Genomic DNA, 25193 nt, shown 5'->3' with positions numbered 1-25193 from the left:
GTTAAGTTGGGTTAGGGATTGTTCCAGTCTTAGCTGGGGATATCTTTTTTCTTTTTAAGTATTTCAAGAAATTTGTGGAGTGTAGGGTGACAAAGTATTACTTTGTCTTGGGACATGGTGTTGTCATAGACATTCCACCACAGAATGTGATACATAGATTGACATCTGTGGCCCGATTGGTGTCGGCAGACAACCAAAGTATCATGAAAAAATAATCAATTAGTGGAGCTAGTTTCATTTCATGCTGTTCGGAATAGGGGGATTTGATTATCATATCATTATATTTAGTGACTTCAGTAGTAACTAACAGCTTTTTTATTGTGTGTGTACGTTCAGGGTTAGTTGCATATTACATGCTCATGTTGGAGTTTTGAAGCTCCCTCCATATGCTCTGATAAAAGTGATAGTAGCACCCATGAAATTTGTGAATAGATTTTAGGTATAGTCGAAATCATTGTCAGTTCAAAATCATTGATGAGTGTTTGAGAGTTATATCTTTTAGTTTTTTTTTTTTGTATGCGTTAGTTGAACCTTTTTGTTATATAATAGTGCATGCACTAATAGGATGCTTGTATTTTGAAACTGTATTGTGTATATTTGACTGAAATGGAAGAGGGCATAACTTAAAAGTGCCATCCTTCATCCATGTGTTATATTGAATTAAGGTTAGTGAATTGTTTTTGGTATTACAAATGATAATTCTTTTTCCGTTATTGAGTTTGCTGTATAATAAATAGGTGTATTTTCTATGTTTGGTTAGTTAGTGGTGGCATATGTCTATTTCTTCATATTTTGTAGGTGCTATGGGTATTTCCATGGCTTTTGTAAAAGTTTTTGCTATTAATCTTTTTAGGGCTGGCATGCCAGGGAGCTGGCATGTTGCCTATTCAGGAACATTTAGTATAGTAATTTTAAGTATTTTTCCGATTGCTTCTTGTGAGCTCATTCCTGCCTCTTTCAGGTCCTGTAAAATATTTCTGTCTTCTACTTCAGTAATATTAGGGGGGTGGTTATGTTCCCTTGTGCTTTTAATTATTTGATTTTATTTATTTATTTATTTATTTTTATTTTAGCGATTTCTAGAGCGCCTGGTGACCCAAGGGCATCCCCGCGCTATGTGACTTGAAGTCCTGTAGAGGAGAAGGAGAGGGGGGGGAGAGCAACATAAGGAATTTATTTAGGAAATAGGTAAGTCTTTAGTTTCTTGCGGAAGACCAGATAGTTGGGTTCTAGTCTGAGGGAGCGGGGGAGTGCGTTCCAGCCCTTCGCCGCTTGAACGGAGAATTGTCGACCTCCTGTACGGGTTCTTCTAGGGGTGCTGGCAAGGTTCTCATTCTGCGATCGTAGGGATCTGGTTGCTATGTAGGGAGTGATCATTTTGCTAAGGATCACTGGACCAGATCCGTTGAACAGCTTGTATGTTGTGCACATCGCTTTGAATTGCACCCTCTGGCGCACCGGGAGCCAGTGAAGGGCTTTGAGGGCCGGCTTGGCGGACGTTCTGGAGGGGGTGTTAGTGAGCATGCGTGCCGCCGCGTTCTGTGTCCGCTGGAGTTTCGTGATGGTGGACTCGGGGGCTCCCAGATAAACCAGGTTGCTGTAGTCCAGGCGGGACAGCACTAGTCCCTGGATGAGTAGCTTCCTGGAAGTAGGTGGCAGTAAGGGCAGGATTTTGCGGGTCGTGCGCATGAGCCCGAAGCAGGTGCCAGAGATTTTAGTGGCTTGAGTTTTCATCGTGAGCTGTGGTTCGAGCCACACCCCGAGTGTCTTGATTTCACGTTTTGGGTGGGGGGTTTCTCCGAACACATCGGGCCAGAGTGTTGGAGGGATGGTCGTCCATTGCTTTCCTAGCAGCATCACTTCTGTCTTTGTCCCGTTCAGTTTTAGTGATGAGTTATTCATCCAGTTATGAATTCCTATGAGGCAGTTAGTCAGATTTTCTGGATGGTCAGTCAACTGGGACAAGGAGACGACTAGTTGGGTATCGTCAGCGTAGCTCACCATTTTTATATTAAATGGGGATACCACGTCCTCGAGTGGGGCCATATAGACGTTAAAAAGCGTCGGGCTAAGGGAGGAGCCCTGGGGGACGCCGCTTGTGAGTGGGAGGGTCGATGAATGATGATTGTCATCCCACACTTGGAAAGTGCGCCCTGAAAGGAAGGATTCAACCCATTTGATTGCTGTCTCGGTAAGTCCTGCAACGGCCAGTCTATGCAGAAGGATACGGTGGTTGACCGTATCAAAGGCTGCGCTCAGGTCCAAGAGGATCACTGCCACTGATCCTCCTGAATCCAGTATGCCCCTTGCCTCCTCGATGACTGCGAGGAGTGCAGTGTCTGTTCCATGGCCCGGGCGAAATCCGGTTTGGGATTGTCGAAGCAGGTGGTTGGTTTCAAGGAACTGGGAAAGTTGGGTGTTTACCAGTTTCTCAGTGACTTTGCTGATACCAGGGAGTAGAGATATTGGTCTGTAGTTAGACAGGTCCGATGGGTCTAGCTGAGGTTTTTTTAAGAGAGCTTTAACCACAGCACTCTTCCAGCTGTCGGGAACGGTTCCGTGGGCGAACGAGCTGTTGATGAGATCCGTGACAGTGGGTACGATTACTGAAGCAATGGTCTTGAGGAACCTTATTGGTGCTGGGTCCAAGGGAGACCCACTTTTCATTTTCATGAGGGCTTGCTCAACCTCTAGGGGGGTGACTGGTCGGAATGTTGGTAAAGTGGGGCGTAGGTTACTTTCAGCCTGGTTGAAGAGTGTACGGCTTTCCGTATGACTGGGGGGTCCGGGGGGTGGGAGGGAGACCAGGATGCGGGTGATTTTATCGTTGAAGAAGTTCGCTAGCTCATTGCTTCTATCAACTTTGGGGGTGTTCGAGGGGGAGGTGATGGGGACCTTGGTCAGCTCCTTTACGATTAAAAAGGATTCTCGGGCTGAGTTAGATGCTTCTTGTATCCTCGTATCAAAGTATGAAGCTTTAGCTAGTTTGATGGCCTTTTTATAGAGTTTGACCGTAGACTGGTAGGCCTCTTTGTTGGCATGTTGCCAGTTTTTTCTCCATAGGCGTTCGGCTATTTTACAATTTTTACGGTGTATTCTGAGATCCGCTGTATACCATGGAGCTGAGCCAGGTTTGCCGTTTTTGTCTTCCCTAGTTCTAAGTGGGAGTACTAAGTCTAGGGAGGAGGTGATCCAGTCCCTGAATCTTCTATCCGCCGTGTCCGGGTCCTCTGCGTGTGCAGGGATAGTGCTTTCAAGGGTTTTGGCCCATTCTTCCGTGGGGAGTCTGGACCAGGTCCTGTCCTTGCTGTAGGTGGGGGGTATTCGGTGTTTCCTGAAGATACCAGGTAATTGGAAGGGGACAAGGAAGTGGTCTGTCCAAGGGAGGGGAAGGGCCTCCTTTGCTAGCATCGAGGGAGAGCTGGTAAATACCGGGTCCAATAGATGGCCCTTGATGTGGGTGGTTCCGGAATTTAGTAGGCGGATGTCGAGTGCCGCTAGGTCTTGGATCAGATCATTGGCTACCGAGTTTGTCGGGTCTTCTAGATGGATGTTCAGGTCCCCGACTATCATAAAATTTGATAGGGAATGGGCCTGGGTAGTAACTAAGTCTAGAAGGGAACAGGTGAAGGGACCTGGGAGGCCGGGAGGGCGGTAAACAAGGAGTCCTGTTAGTGAATTGGTTGGGTTGAGTTTAAAGGCGAAATGCATACTTTCTGCGTCGATAATCTGCGCATCGTTGGTTTTGCAGAGGAGATGTTCTCGGTGGATAATGGCTACACTGCCACCTCTGCCTAGAGGGCGGGGTAGGGACTGAATGCAGTAGCCCCGTGGTGTTGCTAGAACCATGTCTGATTGAGAGTGTGGGCCGAGCCACGTTTCCGTGAGGAAGAGTATATCTATCTCCTGATCTTCTAGGAGATGGGTAATCTGTGACGCGTGTTTCGGAAGTGAGCGACAGTTCAATAAGGCGAGTTTAAGGGTGGCAGGTTTGATGGGTTTTGTATGGAGCGTGAGCTGGGCTGGCTTGCATAGCGAGCAGTGAGTGAAAGGTCCATTAAAGTCATGGATGTAATCACAGGAACGGGTGGGGGGTCTGAGGCTTAGAAGTTCTCTACGAGAGTAGCTTGCATAAGGGTGGGATGTTACAGGCAGGGGTTCTGGCCCTGGGCCCGGTCGTGCGCGGACGGGCGCAGACGGGCTTGGCTTTGGCGCGGCTTCGGCGCGCAAACGGCGCTCCCGCTGCGCTCGTCCGCTGCGCTGGTATGGCCGGCCCATTTGTAGTCTCTGTGATTCGCGTATTTTATAGTCTCTGTGGGTGGGCGTGGCCTCGCCGTGGGCGTGGCTACCGCCTTTGGGCGTTTCCTGAGTCAGCGCTGGTCGCTGTGTCAGGTGTGGTCGGGGAGGGCTGTGAGAGCGCGTTACAGGTCGGAGCTTCCAAGCAGGTGAGCTCTAAGTTATATTTTTTAAAATAAACACAAGTGAAACAGTGCAGTTTTAAAAAATCAGTGGGAACACAGTCCTCCGGCTTCCGCCTCAGAGGATACACAAGTCAGAAGTCCAGTCCGCTTGTGATTCGCGTATTTTATAGTCTCTGTGGGTGGGCGTGGCCTCGCCGTGGGCGTGGCTACCGCCTTTGGGCGTTTCCTGAGTCAGCGCTGGTCGCTGTGTCAGGTGTGGTCGGGGAGGGCTGTGAGAGCGCGTTACAGGTCGGAGCTTCCAAGCAGGTGAGCTCTAAGTTATATTTTTTAAAATAAACACAAGTGAAACAGTGCAGTTTTAAAAAATCAGTGGGAACACAGTCCTCCGGCTTCCGCCTCAGAGGATACACAAGTCAGAAGTCCAGTCCGCTTGTGATTCGCGTATTTTATAGTCTCTGTGGGTGGGCGTGGCCTCGCAGTGGGCGTGGCTACCGCCTTTGGGCGTTTCCTGAGTCAGCGCTGGTCGCTGTGTCAGGTGTGGTCGGGGAGGGCTGTGAGAGCGCGTTACAGGTCGGAGCTTCCAAGCAGGTGAGCTCTAAGTTATATTTTTTAAAATAAACACAAGTGAAACAGTGCAGTTTTAAAAAATCAGTGGGAACACAGTCCTCCGGCTTCCGCCTCAGAGGATACACAAGTCATAACATGCTTTTGTGTAATATTATTTTCTGACTGGTTGTGCTCTCTTTACCATAAGTATATCCTCCATCATTTAATAATAGCATTCCTTTATGGGCGTGATGTATTTAGCTGTGTCTGACATTTTATCTGCGGGTTTTAGAGTATAGAAAATATCTATTATTTAAAAAGAGCAAATATGTCTTATTATATTTAACTTACATTTTTTACATTGCAGCTGAACATTTTGACTTACATTTTGGATATTGTCTTTATTTCATTCTAATTATAGATTTTCGGTTTGCATGCCTGTTTGTTGCTGTTTTTGGTACAGTTTTTGTTTGTTGCAGACTGTTGAGAGGAAGAGATTTGTTCAGTTTGATGGCTTATTTTATAATTGAAAATTTAGTTAGAAGTTTATTTTAATTTATCACTTAAATATGTTAAAGCTTTATGTTTACTTTAATTTTAGCTTAATGTTTTAATTGCAATGCTTACTTTTGAGGTGTTAATTTTTGGATTTCAATTAATTTGGTGTCTTGATCTTTATTTTATTTTCCTTTTAGCAAGTTTGTACTGTCGACTTTCATTATTTTTTAACATAATATAGTTATAGATTTTTATTTCTTTATTTCTTTTGTTATCATCCATTTATTGTCAAATTTACTTTCTAGTCCTTATTGGCTTTTTAAAGAGTTATTTTTTTGTTGTGTAGATTCATAATCTGGCAGAGCGATACTGTTTTACAGTAATATTTCTTCAGGAAGTATTTTGGTATGTGTTTTTAGCCTTTTGGTAAATGTTTTAAGTGTAATTTGATAGGTTCTTTAGGTTTCCAGAGATCCTTGCAAATGAACATTAACAACACTTAACAGTCCAGCCCAGACTGCCATGCCAGGTCACCGCTAAATGGGAACCTAAGCAACCCCAGACTAGATATCAACTATTCAGGCATGGTAATTGAGGCATAGTTTGAGTCATGTGGCCAATGCTGTTTTCAACACTTGTAGCCTTGAGGAATATCCAGCAAAAGAAAAGTTCATGTGCATGCAGGCATGAGGTGCTTACACATTCGAAAACTGGTCAACAGTAGACAGAATATCAGAGTTGTCAAAGTAAAATTAGAAATACTACCATTCTTTACTGGTTGATTGAGCAAACCATATTCAAATAGAAAAAATGGTAAGGTTTGATTCTAAGATTTTCATTGACAAATTTTATTTCACAAAGTCTATAAAGATTTCAAAGCTTTGAAAAAAGCAAGACAGAAATTCCACCAAAAGTACATTTTGGAAGAGAGAAAACACTAAAAATCCACTTTTTGTATCAGTATTTCACCAAAAAGCTTTTTTAGCAGTAAACCTCACATGCAAGTAAAATTTTGCGAGTTGACAAAATTAGCAAGTTTCATGAAGTGTAAAATTTGTGGGCAGCAACTCGACACTACTTATCCAACTGCCAGCAAACTACTACATATAATATACCTTTTGGTAGATGGCCAGGCAAATAGCAATATCTGATGGCTTAAAAGAACAAGTACTGCTTGTAACATGCCCCGTTTAATGAAAACATCACTATTTGTGTCCATGGGCTAAATAAAAGAGTTTCTGCCACAATATCTGGTGGCCAGGTGCATAATTACTTCTAATTGGTAATAGACCTGATAAATAGTGAACTCTGTCTATTTACCTGGCCACTTGCTAAATAGTCCATAATCTCTGCCATTTAACAGGTGGTCAAGTAAATATGTGTTTCTTTGTATTTACCTTAGCTATTACCCACATTTGACACAAAATCTGCTTTTAGCTGCCCACCAGGGAAATACCGAAGTTTATTTGCCATTTGTCCGGCTGCATACCGGGAAGCATACAGTTTCTACTATTCTCTCGTTGGGCATTTTTTTAAGTTTGCATCTTCTCACATCAAATATTACACGCTTTCTTCGATTTAGTGGGCATCCCTTGGAGACCCCTTCCCGTTTGCAAATGGGTTACCACCTACTTGAAGTAAGTGGTAAAATGCTAATGTTTAGCGGCTGCATTTTGGTTGCCAAACATTCTTACATACCACTGCGATTAAGTATTAGGAAGGGACGCCTCTTCCTAATACCGAATCAGTATGAATTCAATAATTCCAAACTGCGCTTCGCTAACATGTTGCCAAATCGCAATTTGGGAATGATACATTAAAACAATTAATTTTTCTTGTCACTAGGCTTTAAACATAGGAAAGTCATGTTACGCCTGCTGTGTCACATCACAGGACAGTCCACATGTTGCTTTCTAGAAACACAATAAGCCATAGATAGTACGGCCTCAAGAACTGAGTGAAATATTGTTTGTGGAATCTAATCCTTTAACTTCCTCCAAAATCGATGGGAGGTGGTGGCATGCACAGTATCCCCTGCCATAAATTGTTGCTCATGCACAATCCAGGCAATGTCTGGCCCGGCCCTGCCCCTGACTGTTTCTGCATTTGTATGTGCAGTCCCGTTAGTGATATTTTATGCACAGCCCTCTCCGATCAAGCAGCAACAGTACCATGGGCTTTAATACCAGCAAGAACATTTTCCCCTGGTCTTTGGTGCAGTTAACCCCTTACACCTTCTGAGCCGGTTTCACCAGACCTTCACACTGTAAATAGCTATTACTATGAGCCATTCTCTTTACATTTACACAACTGTTCAAGTCCATAATATCTTAATTCATTTCTTAAAGATAGGCTCATTGGCCCTAAATTGTGCCTACCACATAGAAAGACCTTCCTAACAAAGCTAATATGCTTTTCTTGAAAGGTATAAACTTCAAACCCAGACCAGCAGACTCACAGGTTTCCACCATATGTTACATAATATCGGCCCCCTTCACAAAGTCACTGGTGAGGAGCCGATATCACGCAGTGGCCGAAAAAAGGTGCTGGTACCAGAGTGGATTTCCAGCTCATCTTTTGATACTGTGAACAGTCAGTGACCGTTAAGAGGTGTGAAAACACTCCAGGATACTGGTACCAACCTCAGCAATTTGTGTGTTTTTTTATGTTTTGGAGGAAGTGGTTTTGTAGGTGGTTGGGGGCCCAATTGCCTCTCAGGTACTTAACAACACAAATACCTCCTGCCTCAAAGGCCCCACCCCTTCCTCACACAGTGATTTGTTTTTATAGTTGGCAACCCTGCTGCACTGCATCAAATAGATCCTCATAATGTCTGTGATACTCTTTCCAGCCCTTCTGTATGGTTCCTGTAAATTGTGATTTAGGGAATTAAAAGTCTGAATCAGTGTATACATCTGGTTTTGTCACTACTCTCAGCAGGATGCAGCTATGTATGAAAGGTGTCCCAGTGACTGAGCCAAAAACCAGAACAACTTCTACAAGTTTGACTACCGATAGAAACAGACACCCAAAATTACCGATACAGAACTCTCTCACATAAATGTGGTGCATGTTTAAGAAATCCTCTATGTTTTTATTTCCTTGCCAAATAAAGATAGCACACAATGTTGCAGAGAGCAACTAGGTATAACTACTCTAATTAATTACAGTCAGAAACAGGATCAGAAGCTTAGCTATTACAAACACGTCACAGATGTAGAAAATGTGTTGAAGTCTGTTAGGTGGGCGGAAGAGGAAGAGGATAAAGAAGTGATAAGAAAGCAAACTTACGAAGTCTATAGAGGCAAAAAAATACGAAAGAATTGAGGCTTCTACATAGAAAATTTCTCAAGGGGCCCAGTCAATGAAAGGGAAGTGTCCATGCAAACAATAAAAGGCTGTATCACAAAACATTTTTGACTGGCCCTGAGAAGGAAGTCCAAGATGCACACATGTATTACCACCTTATTATATAGGCAGGTTTGTTGAGGTGGTAATGTTTGAGCAGAAAGGTTGTGCATATTTGATGTGTTGCATTTTGTTGTGGTGGTGATGTGTTGTGTTTTGTGCAGTATGTTGTTTTTTAGGGTGATGTTAATGTGAAATGTTCTGTTTTTCAGAGATCACCAAATGTTATTCTTCATTTCCATTCAAAGTCTGCACTTTCCTGTACATTTTCTGTGATATTTGGCACTGTCCAAGGTTATAGATTACTTCTACTGAAGCTCTTCATCTATTTTAGGCTTGGGTCCTAAAGTGTGGGGGAGACTTTAGGGCCCTTTCAATGTGTGAATCGACCTGAGGCCCTATCTATCTCTCTGTAATAGTGAAGTGCAGGGCGTTACAAATACTGACAAATATTTGGTTCTTTTATCATCAAAGAAGAATGGAAAGAGACAGCCAATTCAATCAGTATTGGGAATTGTAATTGCTGTTCACAGATGTTGGTGAAGGACTAGTGTAAATCTGTTCTGCCGACCAAAGCCCCAAATTTGAAACAGTAGCAATAGCCAAATTACACTTCTACCAACTAAAACTCCCTATAAACACAGAGGGCCAGATGTACGGCTATTCCATTTTGCGAGTCGCAAATGGTGACATTTTGCGATTCGCAATTTGCGACTCCGAAAATGGAATGTACAACAGTGTTTCAGACACTGTTTGCAATTCCTAATGGGGTCGCAAATGACCAGCCTCATCAATTCATGAGACAGGTCGCAATTTGTGACCCATTGGGAATGGCCAGCACCCGCAGGAATGGTGGCCTGCTGGGGTCAGGAGACCACCATGTCTGTCATTGCTTTTTCAATAAAGCAGTATTTTTTTTAAAAATGCAGCCCATTTTCCTTAAAGGAAAATGGGATGCATTTAAAAAAGAAAAATGAAACGTTTCTGTTTCATTTTTTAAGAGTAGGCAGAGGTCCATGGGAAAAACATATTTTCGCATCCATTCACAAAGGGGAAGGGGCCCCTTCCCTTTTGCAAGTGGATTACCACTTACTTGAAGTAGGTGGTAAACTGCGAGTGTTTTGAGACTGCAATTGTGGTCGCAAAACAATTGTACATACAAGTGTGACTCGTTATTAGGAAGGGACACCCTTGGCATGCCCCTTCCTAATAGTGACTCTCAAACCCTATTTTACGAGTCAGTACATGGTTACCGAATTGCAAAATAGTGTTTGTACATACCAACACACTTTTTAGCAGTTGCAAACGGACCGATTTCCTGTTTCTGAGTGCTAAAAAGGGTCATACATCTGGCCCATAGGCTTTATCCCAAACAAACAACTCACTGAGGTAGAGGGCATTCCAGAGAACTAGCTGCTCGATTATTTCAGGCCCTCACTTATTATAAGCCCTCTCTCGCCTTAAACTTCCAATGCACTCTACCTCTTGGACAGACCCTGAAGTTGAAAAGGAGCAGTAAACAACCTTGAGAACCAACATATATCAGGTAACCAGATTTCAAATAAGGATTCTGCTTCAACCCAGATGGGCAATCTCTACTTCACAGAAAACAAGGAAGCCATTCAAGATTTTCAGTTTCTCACAGAGAGTAAAAGAGTTAGCAGAGGCTTTTTTCAATCCCATCACTTGAAGGATGAACATGCTACATGACAGACAACAGACTGTAAATAGTTAACAATAATCACAACACAAAAATGACGACATGAAATGGTGTTTGATAGAAAACACTACAGCTGCGTTGTGCAGGACGATGTAACCTAAGACCACAATCGCCTAAATGTCTCTTACCCATCTTTTTAAGTTCTAACAATCTTGAGAATGTCTGGAGACAATTAAGTTATGCAGTGTGCTTTTTAGAAACAAAATAAGCATGAAACCCAGACATACGTTTTGTTGTCTTGTTTATATAGCTGCATTTCTCTTTCAACCAAATACTAATGTATTGGGCAGATCATATTTGTTTGGCTGGTTACTTTTTAAGGTAAGGTAATGTGTATTTGCCTAGTTAATAACAATTATTGCTAAACACGCTTCAATAAAATACAATAACATATTACTACTTATACCGTGCCAAATCTCCTACACAAAAGTTAAATGTTCCTTAGTAATGATTACCATTTTAATCCTTATATACACCAAAGAAAACAATACCTAAAACCGCCAATCAACTCACATGACCATGTCAAATTGAAGTAAAAAAGAACAACCTCATTAAAATGAAACATTGTTTTACTTATCACTGACATTAATATTTAGCTTTCTTACACAGTGACAACAGCTATTACTTCATTAAATTAAATTAAATCTTTTTACCATTTGTGCGCACACTTGGATGACTGCTCACTAAAGAATAATTTAATAAATCTGTAACTGCTCTGATAGTCTGTTTTCTGAAATCTAGGTTCAGTAGTTTGGCACAGTGTTTCCCAAAGTGAGGGTCTGGGTCACGAACCAATTTATTGTGTGAAGCAAAAGTCCAAGCAGTAAACAAAGATGCCTTTGAATTCTGTATTTACCTTGTCACATTTGCTGCTTTCAAAGACAGAGGTCAAATGTCCGACTGTGCCTTATGTCAAATTGTTGCTTACGTTTTTAACATGGGAATTGGTGTTTACAAATTCCTCTTATCTTGTAGTCAGAGAAAGAAAAGTAAAGTGACTTATGTGACAGTTTTGCTGGGGTACTAATAGTGTGAAAGGATTGACTGTAGGATGGCATTTTTTGTAACACAGAACAAAATGTAAATACCTGTAAATTAACCGTACACACTCAGCATTTAGGAAAGAAAACATGAAGCACATGAATTAAATCTTGCACACAGCAATGGAAACAAAGTTTTGATATGATCAAAACAAATCAAGACATTTTACTTGGTGATGCACAAATTATAAATATTTTTACTGAATTCAGTATTCTACCTGTTATCATTTGTGTTCAATATAGTTTTATCAGTAACTCTGTATGTCTGTTCAAATTTAGTGGCCATTTCAATGGAAAATGTGCAGCCTGTAAATTACATTACAGAATCATCCTCTTAATACCCATAGCTAGGTGGATTGTGAACGTTTGTCATTGTAAAATGTGGGTTATGGTTCTAAAATGTTTGGGAAACACTGCTCTAGCACCAGGTTCATCCAAACATTTTGCAATACAATATAATTCTCTACACATTCGTAAATGTGTCAGATCTTCTCCAAATGGACAGGCTCTCCCTACTAAACCTAAATTTTGTATTATCCATCCTTTGTAATAACCTGACATGTAGACATCTGTACCTTACGTTTAAAGAGAAAGTCATTCTCAGATATCTTTGAGAATAAAGAGTGCTGTATGATTGTCTCTCATACTTGTAGAACACAATAGCACATTCTCTATCCTATGACACTTGAAACATGAAGCATTTTATTTGTATTTATTTTCATTTTTTCTATGCTTCATCATAAGATTCCTTAAGGGTACTGTAAGCTTATATATTCTCAGAAGGGATTGAACATGCAGGGTGGTTTACTGTCCATCTGCATGCCACTGCTACTATTAAAACAAAGTATTTGATTTAGGAGTGACTAAAAAACAATATGCTATTGTGCTTTTCTGAGAAATAATACTATTGTTATCATACAGTATTTTCAGCTTCTTTAGAAATCCCTGTGTGTAATTGAAATTATGTTTTTCACAACACTGTAGTCAGTCGGCTCTTGGGCCCATATTACATGAAATAATTAACCTAGAGTTCTTTGAAATTTTAAATTCAGCTAAATGACCCAGCCCCTGTGCAATGTTAAGACATTTTACTAATCTGACCATGGGTCTCATTTAATTTGTATCACCAAGCAACCATCTCTAAGATGGGGCACATCTCCAACAGAATCAATTGACCTCACAGTTCTTAAGAGGAGATGGATGGTTACCATAGCACCACAGCTGTGGCTGCCAGTCCCTCCCATCTAGCATATTCTTCTTGCAATTTTTTTTAATGGAAAGGACTGTCTCCCTCCTTGTGGTGTGCTAGTCTGTTTGGATCTCATTCCTGGTCCTCCGTTACCTTTTTGGTCTTTGTGCACCTAATTTGTAGTCCTGCCACTATCGCTGGTCTGCAAGACCCTCATTCACTGTCTCATGCGGTCTCACTGGCACAATAGGACCTCATTTACAGTCCACATTTCACACATCAGGGTCTGCCTGAACATCTTTTTCAGCCCTGTGTTTGTTCTCACTGGTGTGGTTACACTATACTTGCGGTTCTCTGTGTCATCATAGCTCTGTCTGAATAATATTTGTAATCTTGGAAAAACCACATTGCTCTGGTGTCAAAGACTCAGGTCCAGATTCTCAAACTAATCACGGAATGCAGCGCAGCAGCCAAAAATGATGTGCTGCGTGTGTGGACTGATAGAGTAGGAATACTGTCAATCATTAGATTGGTTTTGGCCTCTGCAGGCATTATAATTCAATTAGGGAGCAAACAAGAAATACGCTTAGTTCTCTTTTGACTAGAGTGTGAGTGTATAGCACTTTGCTTGGTGCTTTTGCTATTACGGAATGTTTTGTACTCACACTCGGAGTGAATGCTGTGCCAAATCTTACCTTTGCATAGGTTCAACATAAGGTAGGGTTAAACTCTCTTTCATTATGTTTAAAAAGGTCCCAAGTGAAACTATATTATTAATTTGGACATATTTGCACTCATTCTTACACTTTGGAGTTTACAGTACTTTACAGAGTCAGTTTTTAATACGATTTGGGCTTCAACCACCAGGGGGGCCAACTCAATTGCTCTGTTTGCCAGAAGTGAGAACACAGCCTTCCCCAGATAATTGCCTCTGTTGGTGGGGATTAGGCCTTCACCTGGGACGAGGGAGGGGAAGAAATTGTCATTATTTGATTAACTTTCTTCTCATTGACAAGCCAAGGCATGCCTTTCTAGCTCTTTGCTCTTTTTGTAATGCCTATTACTTACTCAAATGTGCCTTATAACTTTTTTGCATTCTCTCGGATTCCTGAATGAGGACACATTTCCTTGTGTTGGATACTACTATGTATGTGGAACAGTTGGTGTACTGGAGATGTTGCGCTGTGGTCAGGTGATATCACTGGTTTCTTTGCTTAATTTAACTAGTCTTCTGTTAATAGTCTCTCTACAATTAAGTTATTGTTGCACAATAGAGTCAGCAACTTTAAGTCCATTGCATGATAGGGATTAGTTTGTGAATAAATCTTCCCTATACCTTAGCATCTTTCTGGGTATAATGAAGTACTTCCCTACTTGCAGTGCCCATCTGATAGGGGATTATAGTACGGTATACTTATGAAAAGGATTGGATAAATCCAGATAGGCAAATACAAGATCTTATCAGCAATATTTGTGTGAATGATTTTATCATAATGGTAAGTTTGACATGTGCCATTGCTTATTAGATTGCTCCCTGTTGTTATCATTTCATTGAAGGTTTATTCACCCCAAAGTTTAATTACAATATATTTTAACTTGTGAAGCTGCTTTACATCTTGTTCGTGCATCAATTACATCTTATATGCATTTAAGAATACTATGTGGTTATTGATAAATGTGTGCCAAAGAACAACTGCAATTTTGATTTTGTTGAATGTTCAGAGTATAGGTGATTTTGCTTTCATTGTTTTATATTACTTTCATTTTGTATTGCCTAATGGAGATTAGCCATAATAAACATAATTTGAATGAAAATATGGATACACGTTAAATACCTACATGCAATAAATGATCTTTTTATTTTATTTTGCTCTTTCCTGTAGTATGAACAATGCCCTCGGGTATTAGAGCAATTCATAACAAAAAGTAATACAGTGGAGTAGTTTGCAATACCATATATATCATCTGAGAAAGTGTTTTCCATAGAATCTTATTGTTCTATACCGCTATTTTCTCCTTCTTCTGTAACGTCAAAGCAGTACTGGATTTTGTTTAAAGATTTACCATTCTGAGAAGTAGTGTGGTTCCTACGTTTTACCTTTCATTCCCTCCACTCAGATTGATGGAAATCATACAATCAATGATGTTCAATGGGACAGTATATTCGAAATTCTAACATGGATGAATTTTTGTAGTCTAGATTTGAAAATCACTAACCTGATTCATGGGAAATTATTTTCCTAAATACTTGGAGTGTGTCAGAATGCTCACATCAGGTCCAGCTGTGGTATAAGCGGTCACTAGTCAAACCAGCTCCCAAGTTCCCAAACATACAAGTCATTTTATCACAACCACAATATGTCTATTACCCCTGGTCTACTAGCATTAGCTATACAGTCAGTAAAAATGTAGGGTTATTCCTCAGGAATCTCAGTAGATATGGGTCTCTTAACATACCTCTGAAGTCTTCTCCTTTGCACTTTCACAAAAAGTGATTTGTTGGTACAATCCTACTCATTACACCCACAAAACAGTTAAAAAGAGTTCTGAGGCCTGCTGCAGAAACCTCTCTTTGCCATAGTCTTCCGCACACTGGAAGCCTTCCACAACACAGTAATTGGCGAACCTAAAAAATAGGTGTGTGTGAAATTTGTGTAATTTGCTTTTACGTAATTATGTGTATTCACAGCAAAATTACGTGAATTTACGTATAAATATGCAAAATGCGAATCCAACATTTAGCAGTATATGTTACCACAAAATGCGTTATCGCTTGAATTTTTTATCCGAGGACACATTTTCCGTTAAAAATGAATGCAAAAAACAAATGCACACTGAACAACAGTCGCTCGCGTTCTCTATTTCCTGTGTGTTCATGGAAATTTTTTAACACGAATGGTGTGTAATTACATAAAGTGGCATAATGTTGCAATTTCCGGAATGTGGTATAACAAGTGTAATGCGAAAGTCCCAAAATTACATGAATGGTGCTGGCGTAATTTAACTTTCGCCCAGGCATAAAAATTACAAACAGCAACTCTGACGCGGTTCACAAAATCCACCTTATTCAACCATCATCGTCACCGCATTTCGTTACAATTTTTGTTAATTGTTTTTAAGGAAATAAAAAGACTAATATTTTGTTAGGCTTGAGTTTATGAGCAAGTGCTGTGCTTTTTTGATATTATTTGCAGAATCCAGCACCCTGTGCAGCACGAGACAGAACAGCGAAAAAACACTGAAACCTTATGGAAGTGACAAAAAATATCAAGGAAACCTTTGCAACACAGGGACAGATTTACAAGGAACTGACGCATCTGCATAGATGCGTCAGTTTCCTTGCCCCACAATCAAATGTCCTTGCGCCCCCTTGGATGCGCTGTATTTACAATACAGTGCTCCATGATACAAGTATTAACAGATGCGTCAGAACTTCTGACGCATCTGTTGGCCCAAAAGCCACTTATTGCTGGAGTTGTGTCGCAAAAACAACGCAACTCCAGCAATGTATTTTGAGGCCTACACTTACTGTATTGTGTCACTCCTTACGCCTGCTTCAAGCAGGCGTAAGATTTTGACACAGTGGCATCCTAAAAGTAACGCAGTGAAATCTTGTAGATTTCACTGCGTCATTTCTACGAGGCTTTCCTGCGTAGGAACGCCCCCCCTGCATACATTATACCTGACGCAGGTATAATGTGATGCCGGTCTTTACAACGTGACGCATCTCCTTAGATGTGTCACGTTGTAAATAGGGCGCATTGTTTGCGCTGCCGTTGAGTCAACAAAAGTGACGCAATGGTGGCGCAAAGAGGCGCAAGGGGCTTGTAAATCTTCCCCACAGTGTCTTACAAAATGACTTAACTACCAAACTGGGATGTATGTGACATAATTCTTATATAATTCTGTTTCTTTGCCAGTGAGCAATAGCTATTGTGAAGATACAGTAGTAAATCTACTAATTGCAAAGAAAGTAAAGAAATCCCACGCTTAACTATTGTAATCAGATGTATAGAATGCATTGAAATCTGCTACATGGGCAGGAGAGGAAGAGAGGAAAGAAGATATAAGACAGCAGCTTGACTAAACCTAGAAAAATGTAACATGAAAAAAAAAAAAAAAATAACCAGAGGGTCGTACATCGAAAATAGATTAACTTTGAGAACTTGATCTCAAAAGGCTCGCCATTGTGCTGGGAGGAAGTGAACTGGCAAGCACGACCAGTCTATCCCAGCTCGCCGCCGCTCTGGCCATGAAAAAGAAACATTGCTTCCATAGACAGTCTGCTTTTAATGGCCGCAACCGGTTTTATGAGGGCCGTCTAGTGTGGAGAAGAAAAACTGTTCTGTTAGTTTTTACCCCGTGCATCTCTAAAAATCGCCCAAAATAGGCATTGTAGAAAGTTTTTTTATGGTGTCATAGTGTGTTTTGATATGTATTTGTGACATCACTTACTCTTTAATATGTATCATTTAGATGACACTTTTCTATGACACCTATTGTTTATCATGCTGCAGAATAATTGACCATCAGGGGAGGAGGGCATTCCAATTACAAACATTAGCTAGGATTATTTATAATAAATTACTCTATAATAGAGCACTGGAATGTTGAGAGCCCTATTGAAGACAATGTAGTGGCTCTGGGAGTATAATGGCTGTCATGAGCCTCCTTCTCAATCATTCCAACTTTTGTCTTTCTGTTTCCACCTTTCGAATTAAGAACATTCTACCCTTAGTTGGTGAAATGTTCTAATAGCCTTATAACCTTTCTGCCTTGGGCTATACCTGTTGTTAAAGGCCCTCACCCGAGTCATAGGCCCAAGCCTCATAACTTGGGTTCAGGGTCTTTAACAACCGGTATAGCCCTCGGCAGCAGGCTATAAAGCGATAACAAAATGTAGTACAGTGTCAGGTGCTGATTCACAAAGGTAAGTTACAAGTTTGAGTGAGTTTATACTTTGTAGTTAATTTACCGCTTTCAAAATTCACAAACCCGAAGTGTAAACTCACTACAAAGAGTAAATTACTTGTCTCCACCCATAGAGTGATGCAATTGGCTTTCACTCGTGCCCTCCCTAAACGCCTCACTGACTCTCCCTAAACCCATCATATTCCTCCATAATCCTAGCCCCTTTAGCAGTAAATGTGCTTATTTTCCTACTTGCTCTCCGTGTCCCTCTTACATTTACTACTAAAATCTATGTACACATGTGTGAAGACTCTAGAGTCGGGCAGAGTACTTCACACATTTGAGGATAGGTAAAACTTACATTCTTTATAATGTTTTTAGTGTGTACAGCGCTGAGATACCCCTAGGGGTGATTCGGCGCTATATAAATACTTATACATTTACATTTACATTTACATTTGTACAAACTACAATATGTACTACATAGTGCAGTGTGAGAATCAGGTCCTCCGTCACCAACACGCTCCACCCATTATTGATGGAATGGACAGCCTAAAAGTAATTTAGTTCTTAAACTGGGATAGACACTAGCAACAGATTGCTCCCATTAGGTAACAATCTGGTTCTTTCAAACATCACAAGTACTTGAAAGCTCTGACTCGATTGCACACTTTGGGCCGGATTTCGATGTTGGGCGGAAAGCCATCTGACAGTTAGTTGGAGGCTATCCGCCGGACATCGATGGTTTCCCTCCAACCGCTGTATTACAATACTGGCAGTCGGGGGGAAACCCGCGGGAGATTCTGCTGCACGTCCGTCAGAGTGTCGGAAGGACAGATAATTCCCAAATGTCAGGAACCACTGCTGAGATTATAATGTCTGTTTCCAACAGCCATTCCATGTCTGCCTTTCTGACATGAAAAGGCAGTCAGAAAATGACTTTAGGGGCCCCTAGCAGGGCCCTTGTCCCCCCCGTAGCTTTCGCTATGAGGCCTGGGGGCACCTTTGGTTCCCCCCTAAACATCCCTGCACTGAGTGGCAGGCACCCCATTTTGCCTGCCACACTGTGCAGGGATGTTTTAAAAGTGTATATTTTCTATTGAGGCTGGTGCTGCAACACGCAGCACAAGGCTCAATAAAATATATACATTTTGTGAAGGTGGTCGCATCTTAATTGTGGAAGCAGAACCGCCAACTCCTTGTCGGGTGGTCCGTTTCCACTAGGATGTCAGTCGGACGCTTGTCTGGCCGACATCGTAATTAGGGCCTTTGTGTAAAAAGGGTTTTAACATACATGTGATTTGTTTTTTGTGAGAAACGTGTAGCGGAGATTCCTTTACTGCCTTTATTTTAAAACTGTTTGAGACCCTCTCACCCACTTTAGGTGGCATGCTTCATCTCTGTGTATCCTCTTTGCTAACTCCATCTGGGTGCTCAGCGGGCTCATTCCAGAGCTCTTTAAAAAAATGATGTTTGGAAGGCAGATACCACTGAGGGTTGAGCATCATTATTAAAACTAGTGTGCACCACCAAAGTGTGTTAATTCAGAATATGTATCTACATTGTGTCCCACAGAGCACTGGCTGTGTTAGGTTGGTGCTGTGTTCCTTGTATTAGTCTCCAGAAGAGTGCTATTTACAGAATTAGGCGAGCGTTAGTGTTCTCAGTGCGTGCCACATTTTGTTTGCTGTTTCACAAGAGGAGGCGAGATTTTTGAAAGCAGTAATGCATTAATATATAATTGTTTTCTGGCTAATTACAATAATATGTGGTGTTTATGTGCTTTCTTCATAGGGTATTGGGGATTCTTCACAATAATATATAATGTATGATCTTTCCTTGCTCTCCCTCGAATCAGGTTATCTAGGAATGTGTTGAGGATAGACTGGGTCTCACGGTCCTGAAGAAAGCCCCCATATTTATTTTGGACCAGTCAGAGCTGAATCATGTAGACCTGAAAGGGAACGTGAGGAAGGTGCCATAATAACTGCTTAATGTCTACTACATTCATTGTTGTTTTTAAGTTTGTATGGGTCAAGCTCCTAAAATTAGGCTAATAAATGATATGCACATTGCCTATCCTAATACAAATGGAACAGAGAATGCAGAATTCCTCGGTTGAGTCTACCTTGCAAACATAAGAAAGACTCAAAGAGCTCTGGGAGAACCCATAGAGTACCAAGATGTTACAAGTGAATGAACAACTCCGACGAAGAAGCATGTAGTCTAAAGTGAGGGAGGTGTTTCATACATTTAAAAATAAATCCAAATAAAACAATGTCATCTGTACATATTTCTCACAGTAAATTACACAGAATCACATACTCATTAGGGATCTTGTTACACAAAGTGTGTTTCCAGGCAAGTCGGAGCCCACAAGTCATTCTGATGCTTTGATAGGTTGTTGAAAAGGGATGTAGTTAGGCTGTTAAAAAAATCCTTTCATTGCTCAAGTTGGGATTATTGAATATCTTGTACTTACATAGCAGATGCCTATTTAGAGTACCGGATGGCATGGTGGCACCCATCACAAATATCAGTTCTGCGTAGGACAGCAGCTCCCATCTCAAACTCAAAAAGTTTATGAAAGGTTATAATAGCACAGCAAACACTCACTGACCAATCCACCACCACAGACAGAACTATTTAAAGCTGTTAATACCCTAGGTAGACAGCTCTGCCAAGCTGAAACCATACCTGTGACCACAATCCGCCGCACCACACATCAACCACTGTCAGCACAGACGACACGCGTTTCTCAGTGGCAGCCCCCCTAATTGACTCAACCACCAAATTCTAACACATTGTTACCACAAAGGAAGCATGTGCCAACTATGCTACTCAATGAAAAGTAGCTTTAAGTTTGTCTGCAAAAGAACACCCAAAATACAGTTCCACTAAGAAAGAGCCTCCATGTGACCACAGCCAGGCCCACATTAGGTGAAGCACCCATAGCACAAGCTGTATCTGTCTATCAAGGGTAAAAATGTGTCTCACTTAAAAAAATATATACATTGATTCCAAAAATTCAGTGATGCCCACATTTTGTATTCTTTGGGTGACTTGTTGGTAGGAGCATCCTAACATGTCCTATTTGTTTTCAAGCTGTTTAATCTGGGTTCAATTACTGTACTCTTGTACCTTACGGACAATAAAGGTTCTACAGTGAAATGTTCTTGACATCCAGGGCACAAGGAATTACTTCAAGTTAAATCTCAATCACTGGAACCCATTACCATTGTAACACTCTCAAATGACATTGCAGGCCTAGAAATGCTATATATTAACCCTATAGTTAATATCAAGTGGCATTTCAGACCCTGAAAGTCATAATTAGCATACTCATGGTACTTACTAGGACTAGGATAGCAATCCACTGTTCAGCCCAGATTGCAGATATATTACACCAGTCATAATTCACATCTTTAGCACAGCATTACTTGGCCATTGAGATGCTTGTCACAGTGTAATAACTGTTTTCTGAACTTCAGTAGCCTTACCACTGCAGCCTTGCAGCTCCTGAAAGACAATGCCATTTTGCTTGTTCCACAATCTCTCCTTCCCCAACCATCCTGCCCTCCATGGCAAAGCTCTTCTAAATAGTCCTGGGAAATTCTTACTGTTGTATACATACCCCTTCTCCAAACATCACTACTTCTAATACTATGGAGACTCCTTGGAACCATGAGGGGATTGCATGTCAGATTACTGAGACTTCAATATCAGGTTACACAATAGTGTAGCAAAATATCGAAGACCAAAATATAGAGATGCTCAGTGTATATTGGTAAGTATAAATTTGCTGTTCTTAACTCCACATCTTTGTATGTTGAACATACATATATTGACAAGTGAGATATATGTGCCGACACGTTGCTATGTATACTTACCTTGTGGATATTTTCGTTGCTGATATTCTCACTATGACATTTGTTAGACCTGGCCCTTTTTGCAGGTTTGTCCCTAAACATTTTGCCTTTTGCCTCTTATTTTTCAGACCCTGTTTTTGTTGGCTTTAGAACTCTAGCCTAATGGTTCCCAAACTTTTGACTCCTGAAGACCCCCATTGACTCACCACTGGAAGCCGGGGACCCCCAGCAATTTGCATGATTTAAATTTCAAACATTAAAAGAGTAATTCGAAAAAAATAAACACACTTGCACACAAAACAAATACTCGTATGACTAAGGATTTTAGTATTTTATATTGAAAGAGTTTGCAAAAAACAGAACATTTTAATGGGAAGGTTGGTGCTGCAGCTCCGTTATTACATTTTAAATGGTTAGTTTTATTTCGCAGTACAAGGCTCCTGCTCCTGGGCTAGAGTGGAAACCCAAAGCAGCCCTGGCAAATGTTTTCAGACCAGTCTCCATACGGTGCACACCAAGTGCAGTGAGTGAGCCTGACCACTACAAAGGGGGCTTTGGGAGGCTCTCCTCCCAAGAAAATGTAGGATACAATGGTGCATTCTACAACACATGTATCATTATATATTGAATTGTATTAGCTTTTAAAGAATAGTAAATGATGACCTTACTATGCACCAGGATACAACAAACTTTGTTGGGGTTGTTCAATGATTCCCTTATTATCAGTGCCTCTCATTTCTCCATAGCACACGTGTCACATGTATTTCATTTGTTTTATAGCATTACATAACATTGTAGGATGCCAGAGCACTTTACATCACACACATAAAGAGACAATGAATCATACTTGTAAATCAGTGTAGAGAAAATGTTACATAAGGCAAAGGGGACTACAAGGTGTAGGATTCACATGTCTTTCATACTGGTAGGCATCTTTAAAGAGTGCTTGGTCTGGAAAAGCACAAACTCAGGATTCGGAACATAACACAGTGGTTAGCATTGACTAACAATAAAAATGTATTTCCACCCAAATAAACTCCTTTAACAGCATCAGGATAATGAAAGACTGGGAAAAACAAAAGTTACTAACTTGTACCATGCAGTGTGTAAGAGGCTCTTTGATGACCGTTTATAGGTCACTGTGCTAGATTATGATTGTCTCTTATGAGCTGCAGAGTAACAAAAGAATCTCTGTTACAAAAACAGTAACCCACTGACCTATGCACATAAAATACTGTTCTTTAAAATGCATGGTGCGCGTTCTTTGCAGAAGGCATATTAACCCTCTGTGCTGCATTAGATAAGTCAAACCTGCCACTGGACAAAACTCTCATTTCTCTCCAGCAGGTACATTAATCACTGGTGTTATCTTGACACTTTTATTGATGCTCCAAAACTGCTAATTCTACAAGGAACTTTGAAGTGCTTTTAAAACTGCTGCCTGCGGACCCCCTGGGAATGTGTCACGGACCCCTGGGGGTCCACGGCCCCCAGTTTGGAAAACACTGCTCTAGCCACTTTACCACTGCTAATCAGCGCTAAAGTGCATATGCTCTCTGTGTAAATTGTGATCCTGATTAGTTGTCCATGATTGGCATATTTGATTTACCGGTAAGTCCCTAGTAAAGTCCACTGTGTATGCCAAGGGCCTTTAAATCAAATCACACTAGTGGGTCTGCAGCACTGGTTTTACCACCCACATGCGTAGCCCTGCAAACTTGTCTCAGGCCTGCCATTGCAGTGTCTGCAGTGCAATTTTAAACTGCCAAGTAGCCCTGGCAAGCGCACCCACTTGCCAGGCCCAAACCTTCCCTTTTCCTACATGTAAGGCACCCCTACGGTAGGCCCAAGATAGCCCCACGGAGTGTGTCTGGAGCTAAGGTTGGGCAAGGCGAGAACTTGTATACAACAAAGACTTTCTTTTGAAGTGTGTCAACTTCAAATGCCAAAAAGATGAATAAGTACTGTAGTTAAAACCCCAGACTTTTAGAACACTCCTGGAACAAGAGGACCCTGCCAAGAAAAGAGCTGTCAGGAGGAGTACTGCCCTTTTGCTGTGTGTTGCTTTTCTGGGTTGTCCTGCAGTTGCTGCTTCTGTATGTTGGCAGTGGAAAGGATTGGACTTTTAGTTTGCTGTATCCTGCTTGAGAAGATTCTCCAAGGGCTCGAAGTAGAGCTTGCCTCCTGTTAAGAAGTATCAGGGACACAAAGACTTCACCTGCAGCATCCTTGAACTCCACTGCTGGGAGCTCTGACCTGCCTTGTGGTGCCAAATCCAGTTCTGGGCCCTTGGAAGTTGTTCCTGCTGCAAAAGCATCTCGAAATCATCAAATTCAATGCATCGCTCTTCCAGTGCCTGTTTTTCAAACGCAGCACCGCGGTGTGGGAAGAATTTCCACATACCACCACCGTGTGGCTGAAGAAATCAACGCATCATTTGCCCGTGGCCGAGTCGGGCATGCGGTGAGTGCAAGGTAAGTGGTTTTATTTATGTATTTGTTTTATTTTCCCTATCCCTTCGTAGGTTGACTTCATCCCCTGCCACCCCGCCCCACCCTGATGCTATTACCTGTACTGGCCGCGCCTTGTCAACACACCTGTACACCCCTCCATGCATATGCACTTGTGCTGGTGAACTGATATGGTTAGATCACATCATTTATATTTTCCATTGCCTTTTATTCCTGCGTCTATTGCAGCTATGTAAGTGCTCCATTTACTTATTGTTTTGATGGTTTAACACCTGAAATATGAAGTGCAAAACCAAGAGGTTCTTATTTTTACCCTGCGTACAAATTATCTTTGCAGCCGGTCTTAACTTGATCAGAGACATTGGCTTTTACAAACTGAAATGCCTGCTGAAAAATCATTACAAGAAAAGCAGCAGACAGGTACAATGCAGAGTGATGGCAACTGTAAAGGGCAATTACCAGGAAATGTACAGCTTACAGTAGGATTCATCATGATTTGCCAACACGGCGAAACTAAAATTGACAAATGAGTTTAACGTGAATGGGGGAGGGAGAGTCTTCACCAGGAAACAATGAATGAGGCTACATGGAAAATAACAGGGGGAGTCAAGCAACTCAACTAGATCTAAAATACTCATTTGTGCAACCTGCAATTGCTCATCTCAAAGCGTCAACTGTAATGCCCTGATAAAATCCAATTGATATTGAAGCAAACAATCAGTGGTACTTTTGTATGAATATCTAACAATTGTGTGATAAATAACTAACAATGCAGGAGACAAAATAGTTATGCAATTACCTAGTAATTCTGTGGCAACGCACTGCTCTCCGTAAATAATTACCCAGTCATTTTGCAGTAATTATCCACAACAAGGAAATAAGTATAATGAAGTGGCTGAAGGGCTCGTGGGCTACCTAATAAATAATTTTGTCTTTTAAAACTGCTCGTGACATGAGATGAAAAACAATTTCCTCTGCATCGTGTCTTTTTATATCAATGGACTCTGGATGTTGATGTTTATATGTTTCTAAAGTGTATATATATATATATATATATATATTCACTGAAAAAACCATAGGTTTCACACACGTTATAGTTAGGAATTAGCATTTAAAAAAC

The 25193-nt window shown here is 41.1% G+C and overlaps 1 protein-coding gene across 1 annotated transcript in view; it reads right to left on the bottom strand.

Annotated features, from left to right (window-relative positions):
• Positions 1–25193, bottom strand: part of LOC146786025 (uncharacterized) — a 72272-nt gene that overhangs the window by 5459 nt on the left and 41620 nt on the right. The window contains exon 3 of the mRNA XM_085633134.1: positions 2527–4026. Within this exon, the coding sequence (XP_085489260.1) occupies positions 2527–4026 (1500 nt within the window). The remainder of the gene's footprint in view (positions 1–2526; positions 4027–25193) is intronic.

The sequence above is a fragment of the Triturus cristatus genome, chromosome 11 (genome assembly GCF_964204655.1).
Source record: "Triturus cristatus chromosome 11, aTriCri1.1, whole genome shotgun sequence".
Taxonomy (NCBI): Eukaryota; Metazoa; Chordata; class Amphibia; order Caudata; family Salamandridae; genus Triturus; species Triturus cristatus.
This window is presented reverse-complemented; position numbering and strand designations above follow the sequence as displayed.